At 42.5% G+C, this 7,116-nt stretch overlaps 1 protein-coding gene across 1 annotated transcript; it reads right to left on the bottom strand.

The window, feature by feature from the left end:
• Nucleotides 1-5,668: 5,668 nt before the first annotated feature.
• LOC116852343 (histone H3.v1-like) lies at nucleotides 5,669-6,496 on the bottom strand. Its single transcript, XM_032832612.1, has 3 exons — nucleotides 6,140-6,496; nucleotides 5,967-6,035; nucleotides 5,669-5,870 (listed from the first exon to the last, which is right to left on the bottom strand). The coding sequence occupies exons 1-3, from the start codon at nucleotides 6,366-6,368 to the stop codon at nucleotides 5,752-5,754; spliced, it is 417 nt and encodes a 138-aa protein (XP_032688503.1). The 5' UTR covers nucleotides 6,369-6,496; the 3' UTR covers nucleotides 5,669-5,751.
• Nucleotides 6,497-7,116: the final 620 nt, after the last annotated feature.

Below are 7,116 nucleotides of genomic sequence, written 5' to 3'. Positions count from 1 at the left end.
GTAATATACTTTTGTATTTTTGTTTATCAGCCTCCGTGTAGACGGCATCGTCGGGAATTCTCTTGAAAATCAGGTCGTATAGACCAGATGTTCCAGCGTACTTTACACCACCAATGATTATATTATCGTCGATATCCATGTCGAAACTTTTATCGCCGAGCTTCGTTCCATCACTGCTGAAATACACACCATATACGTAGTCTATGGTGGTATGTTTGTCGCTGCTTAAGACTGCTCCCATGTATTTTTACCCCAGTGGACCAAAATGAGTGCGCAAAGTTTCCTGCCCCTCGGACGTTTGCAGCTCACGTCTAATCGATGTTACGAGTGAATCACCAGTGGTCTCGAAAACATCTTCACTATTGGTGGTCAGAGTAGCGCGTGGCGGAGGCATTTCGCGCAATTGTGTATGATGCAAGTTGTCTGTGGAGATTATCGTAGGAGAATCCGTCGCGGCGTTTGATTTTCTCCGCTTCTGGTAGATCGGTGTAGAGGCGACAAGTAAGCGTTTGGCTCTGCGCTTTGGTTTCTTCTCATCGATCGATAACGCATCATTTCCCAGTATGGTGGATGCGTCAGGTTTCACATGAGTTGTATGTTCCACAATCTGTCTCAGAGGCTCGATAACAGGTCGAAAGTGTCTTTCCAACGCAGTATCTTCCTCTATCTTACCGGTTTTCAAAGCACGATATTTCTTACGGATCGATTCGCTCGTTTTCGCAATTTCCTTCGCCATCCTCTCGCCATCTTTAATCTCTGAGTCGCTAATTTCTGTGTAATCTGACGTCACCATTACGACGTTTCCTCGTTAACGCACAAACGACAAATGGTGACGTTACGGTATTGCAAAATCGTTAAATCCTCGTCGATATCGTCCATTGGTCATAGAACTGTCCTTGTCTATCACTACGAAGCCATATTTTTGCTGCCAACATTCGCGACACAGCGCACAAAAATCTTCGTATGTCATATCAGTGTTCACGTGATCTTTGTACACGTGTTTCAGATTGGTACCATCCTGCTTGAAGAGAATCAGCAGATTCGCATTATCCCGTATAAGATGCTTAGGTATCTTTGCATACGTCTGACAGAGGTAGAAACAGTCGACGTTCGAGTGACGACCCATAGCAAAGTATTCTCTTATTGTATCTTGTTTGTCACACGCCACGTCATCGAAAACAAAAATGGAATTTGGCAGCGCTTCGTTTGGCGGAAGGACATCGATGTTATTGGAAAATGTAAAAAAGCCAATTTCGTCTATCGACGCAAACAAATTCTCCAAGAAGCGATATTTCGGCTGTTGCAGTGATTTCGAGTACACGTACAGATTCTCGAAACGCAGACCGTGTGGGCTCTCCAGCAGGCTCACCAACACATTCGTCTTACCACAATTCGAGGGACCACATACGATACCGCGTATGGTAATCGGTAACAAGTGGCCGTGCTTACGTATGATATTTTCGGACGCTACTCGCATTCTTTCATCGAAATTTTTCACGTGTATCGGTGTCCGCTGTCGTATGAACCGCATGTCGCTTCAAAAATGCTTTTCATTGGCACGCGGCAACTATTTATAGGGAGGCGCCGAATCGAATCCGTTCAGTCTCCAAAATGTTTCTCCTACTGTTGGATACTCATGATATTCGAGACCTAACCTCCGAACAGTTGAAATATATACCGAAGATTGTTCTATTGCGCGAGTTTTCGAAGCACATTGACGTTTTGTGGGACAGAATCCCGGAACATATAAGGGCCGACCCACAGGTTCGACAGTATCGTCGGTGCCTGGAACATTATAATCGTCCGTGGCAGCAAACGCACATCGACGGTCCAGCGCCGTTGATTAGAGACTGTGCTGAATGTCAGCGTCGTCGAAAACAGTAAAAATCGGCAATAGTCTATTAAATCGTGCCATTAACGCGCTTCCTATCGAACTGCATATCCCCGGCTACCAGTTTTGCGGGCCGGGTACACGCTTGCGGACACGATTGGCCAGAGGTGATCGGGGTATCAATCCGCTGGATGCGGCGTGTCGCGAGCACGATATCGCATATTCTCGAAGCAACGATCTTGTCGAACGTCACGTGGCAGATAACGTACTCGCTGACAAGGCGCGAGAACGTATAGTCGCGAGAGATTCCACTCTCGGTGAGAGAGCTGCCGCTACAGCCGTTTGGGCAGCTATGAAGGCTAAGGCAAAAATCGGAATGGGCATGAAAAAGAAGCGAAGCGCGTCGAAGAAGGAAATATTACGAAATCGGATACTTCCAATAGCAAAGCGGGGTGGAATTCTACCTATTCTCCCGCTGCTGGGAGCGCTTGGATCGCTAGTTGGTGGAGCGGCGGGGATCGCAAAAGCTGTAAACGATACCAAGGCTGCGCAGCGTCAGCTGCAGGAGATGCAACGTCATAATCGCAGCATGGAAGGTCGTGGAATTTATCTCGCACCATACAAACGAGGAAAAGGTGTCATGAGAGGGAAAAAAAAAACGTCGAAAAAATAATAAAAATGCCTACGGGTGTCACCACCAATGTACAATTGGAACAATTGGCGAAACGTATGCGTATTCCGTTCTTCAGAGGCGTTTTCATGCGCGACGTACTGCCTACATCGCCGCGCGTAAACGAGAGTGGAATCGTAAATTTGGATGACGTCGAGGGACCCGGTACTCATTGGGTAGCGTACGCGAAAAGAGGCGATCGCGTGATATATTTCGATAGTTTTGGTAATCTTCGACCACCCAGCGAATTGGTGCGATATCTCGATAATAATACAATTGAGTACAATCGTACGTCCTATCAACGTTACGATCAGAGCATTTGCGGACAACTGTGTCTACGTTTCCTGCAGACAGTTAACAGCCGATTTAAGGCCCAACGTTCTGCGATCAGTGTCCAGTAATCGTTTTGGTCTCTGACGAAGATGTCGCTGACATTTACACTCACCAGCAAGAGTAGCACTCTCGCGGGAAGCTACTTTCCAGCCATAGATCTGAGCGATGGCGATTACGAACTCGGTTTGGCAGCCTTTGAAACCTATAACACGATACCGAATGTAAATGCGTCGAATAATAAATTTTACTTTGATGAGGACGACAAGGAAATTATAATCCCTGAGGGATCGTACGAATTGTATGCCATATACCGGTACCTGAAACGTGCAATGTTGGAAACCATCAAACCGATCACTAATAATGATGATGATGATCTCATAGTTATTCGCGCCAATGAGAATACAATGAAGTGTGAGATCAAGTGTGTTCACCGGATCAACTTTAACAAACCAAATACCATTGCATCGCTACTGGGATTTTCTTCAGATCGCATTCTACAGCCGCGACAATGGCACGAATCGAACGTGACAATCAACATTACGGATGTGAATATTATTCGCATAGAATGTAATGTGACCACCGGTGCGTACAGCAACGACAAATGTGTGCACACCATACACGAGTTTTCGCTTAATGTACCACCAGGATATAAAATATCGGAAACGCCAGCACAGATCATTTATCTTCCGATCTTTGCACGGAGCGTATCGGATTTGACGATACGTGTTGTGGATCAAGACGGTCGATTGCTTGATTTCCGCGGAGAAGAGATAATCGTCAGGTTGCACGTGCGGCGGCAATAGGACACCTGAGATGCTCGTCTTGAACGAAGCGAGTCAGACTAAATACGTGAGCGACATTTTTCCCATCAAGAGGACAATTATAAACAAGAAAAATAAGAAACTTAGCGCAGCCAACATTGCATTTTTAAGATCTTTGGGATTCATCGTGCGAAAAAATACGTGAAGATGGTCGACATTTTGAACATTGGCGGTGAGCCGATCTTTGACGATCGCATCGTCAAGATCGAGACTCACACGTACAATCCATACGCCAATACATCTTTTGGACACAGTGACGAGATACGAATACCGATACAACAGCAGGATTTGTACACGTTGCCATGTGAGAGTTTTCTCTACATCGAGGGCAAGTTTGTGCAAACGAGGATAGAAGGCGATAACCATGCAGTTGAGATGTTGACAAATAATTGTGCGGCCTTTCTGTTCGATGAAATCCGGTACGAACTCAATGGTGTGGAGGTTGACCGCTGCAGAAACGTTGGAGTAACGAGCACGCTCAAAAACTATGTATCGCTGACTCGTGACAAAAATTTATTGTTGAAGAACGCTGGTTGGGATCTCTCGAGAAACATGTTTGCGGAATACTTTAATTATTGTGTCCCGCTCAATACATTGCTAGGCTTTTGTGAGGACTACAAACGGATCGTAATCAACGCTCGTCACGAATTGATCTTGATACGTTCACGCAACGACTACAATTGCGTGGTGGGACATGCAAACTCTGACCCAAAGATTGATTTGTACAAAATACAATGGCGAATGCCTCACGTTATGCTGAAAGATGTAAACAGACTGTCTATGCTACAAGTTCTGGAAAGCGGCCGATATTTGAGCATGAGTTTTCGCTCGTGGGATTTGTACGAATTTCCACTTCTACAGAGCACGACCAAGCATTCGTGGGCTGTCAAGACGGCGACTCAGCTGGAAAAGCCGCGTTACGTCATCTTTGCTCTGCAGACTGGTCGAAAGAATTCTCTCACTGGCAATGTTGCCATATTCGACCACTGTAAGCTGACTAACGTGAAACTCTATCTCAACTCGGAATTTTATCCGTACGACGATATGAATATGGATTTCGATAAACAGAGATACGCCGTTCTGTACGATATGTATGCACGTTTCCGCAAATCATATTACGGATGTGACAACGGCAATGTGTTGTTCGATCCCATACAATTTCTTACTCATTGTCCGTGTGTGGTCATTGATTGTTCGCGACAAAACGAATCCATCAAGAGCGCCACTGTCGATGTGAGAATTGAATTCGACTGCAAGGAGAATATACCGATGGATACCACAGCTTACTGCCTCATTCTGCACGACCGCATTGTGGAATACAGTCCTCTGACCAACATTGTGCGCAAAATAACATAAAAAATGAACGTGCCTACATTTGTGGACCTGCAAGGATTTACGGTTGGAATGAGATTTCACGTAAAAGAGATAGCAATACTTGGAAATGGAACTGTTCTCTCCCATTATGTCTTTGCGAGTCCTATGCCGTGGCATCTTCTCACGAGAGCTGACAAATCGAAAGCAGCATGGTTGACGGCTAATCATCATGGTCTGCATTGGAAGGATGGAATCGTCCCGTACAACAAAGCGAAACGTTTGATCACGGACGCTGTGATCAGCGAAACCAGCGAAGAATCCAAACTCGTCTACGTCAAGGGGTACGAGAAGCGAGAGTGGCTGACGAATCTCCTCGATGCTGATGTGAGGGAAAAGGTGATCGTTGAGACTCTGGATGCGGATTACGAGGATATGGCGTCATTGGACAAACTGGATGAAACCAACATTTTACGGTGTAATAATCATTCAAAACACTGTGCGTTACAAAATGTACTGAAAATATTTAATTGGTGGTGGTGTCAGCGCCAGAAAGAATTGTGTAACCTTTGATATGTAAAATAATTTTATTTATTTAATATAATAATATATAATATATAATATATAATATATAATAATAATAATATAATATAATAATAATAATAATAAATATATCAATATAAATAAATTACTATCTGTATCTCGCCGCAATTGATTTTAATTATTATTTCTACTCCCTATTCTTCAGACTCCTCCATTTCCACCTCCCTTTCATTTACAGCCTCCTACTCCTCTTCTTCTTCTTCAGACTCTTCCATTTCCGCCTCCTCCTCTTCTTCTTCTTCAGACTCTTCCATTTCCGCCTCCTCCTCCTCTTCACTGATAAGATTAATGACTTCTATATCTGAAATCAAATTTAAAAATTAATTTAACACTTTTCTATACAGAAAAATCGAAAATTTGATTACAAATTATGAAAAAATGTTGTCTGCTTTCTCACCTATGGCCGACTGTACGCCTATTTCTTCATCAGCCTCCTCCTCCTCAGAGTCATTAATGTTAATGACTTCTATATGTTTTAAAATCAAATTTAAAAATTAATTTAACGCTTTTCTATACAGAAAAATCGAAAATTTGATTACAAATTATAAAAAATGTTGCCTGCTCTCTCACCTATGACCGACTGTGTGTCTACTTCCTCCTCCTCTTCATTAGCCCCCATCTCCTTCTCCCTTTCCTCCCATTCTTCGGTATCTAAAATTGAATTAATTATTATTTTAAAAATTTGAAAACCTGGATTATTATACAATCTATTAAAAAACTTATGTGGAGGGCTTTGTTGTAAAAAAACCTCCTTCTCCTCTCCATATACGGGTATGCGGTATTCAATATTATTCAGCATTTTTTATTATAATTTTTCTCTCTCTCTCTCTTTCTCTCGTCGCCGTGGACTTGGACTGTTTGCTGGTGACTCCTGGGAGACTTTTATATGGACCATCGCTATCTCTTTGTAACAAATATGTCTCGTTAGGAGAGGGTGGCAAATGTGCAAAATCAGCATAGCCTAACGTAATAGTAACATCATATGTCGCACATGCAGTCAACCGCATCCTCACATTGATGTATCAGCACATTACCGTTTCTTTACCGTTTCATTACCGTTTCTTACCGTTTCATTACCGTTTCTTTACCGTTTCTTTACCGTTTCTTTACCGTTTCTTTACCGTTCTTTACCGTTTACGTTACCGTTTCATTACCGTTTCATTACCGTTTCTTTACTGTTTCACTACCGTTATTTACCGTTTACGTTACCGTTTCTTTACCGTTTTTACCGTTTTTTACTGTTTCACTCCCGTTATTTACCGTTTCTTTACTGTTTCACTCCCGTTATTTACCGTTTCTTTACCGTTTCTTTACCGTTTTTTACCGTTTCATACCGTTTCTTTACCATTCTTTACCGTTTCTTTACCGTTTCATTACCGTTTCTTTACCGTTTTTTACCATTTCATACCGTTTCTTTACCATTCTTTATCGTTTCTTTACGTGACCTTTGATATGTATAATAAATTTTATTATAATATTTTACTTTTTATTATAATGTTACATTTATCGATTATATTAGTAAATTTTATGTGAAATTATTACAATAA

The sequence above is a fragment of the Odontomachus brunneus genome, unplaced genomic scaffold (assembly GCF_010583005.1).
Source record: "Odontomachus brunneus isolate Ranch 3 - 2012 unplaced genomic scaffold, Obru_v1 Obru_scaffold_217, whole genome shotgun sequence".
Taxonomy (NCBI): domain Eukaryota; kingdom Metazoa; phylum Arthropoda; class Insecta; order Hymenoptera; family Formicidae; genus Odontomachus; species Odontomachus brunneus.
This window is presented reverse-complemented; position numbering and strand designations above follow the sequence as displayed.

What these genes read in the sequence shown, in the direction of transcription:
- LOC116852343 (XM_032832612.1), bottom strand. Translation starts at nt 6,368, where the DNA reads ATGCTGAATAATATTGAATACCGCATACCCGTATATGGAGAGGAGAAG. An exon ending in AGACACACAGTCGGTCATAG is followed by an intron (nt 6,036 to 6,139) that starts GTGAGAGAGCAG and finishes TAAAACATATAG; the next exon opens with AAGTCATTAACATTAATGAC. An exon ending in AGGCGTACAGTCGGCCATAG is followed by an intron (nt 5,871 to 5,966) that starts GTGAGAAAGCAG and finishes ATTTGATTTCAG; the next exon opens with ATATAGAAGTCATTAATCTT.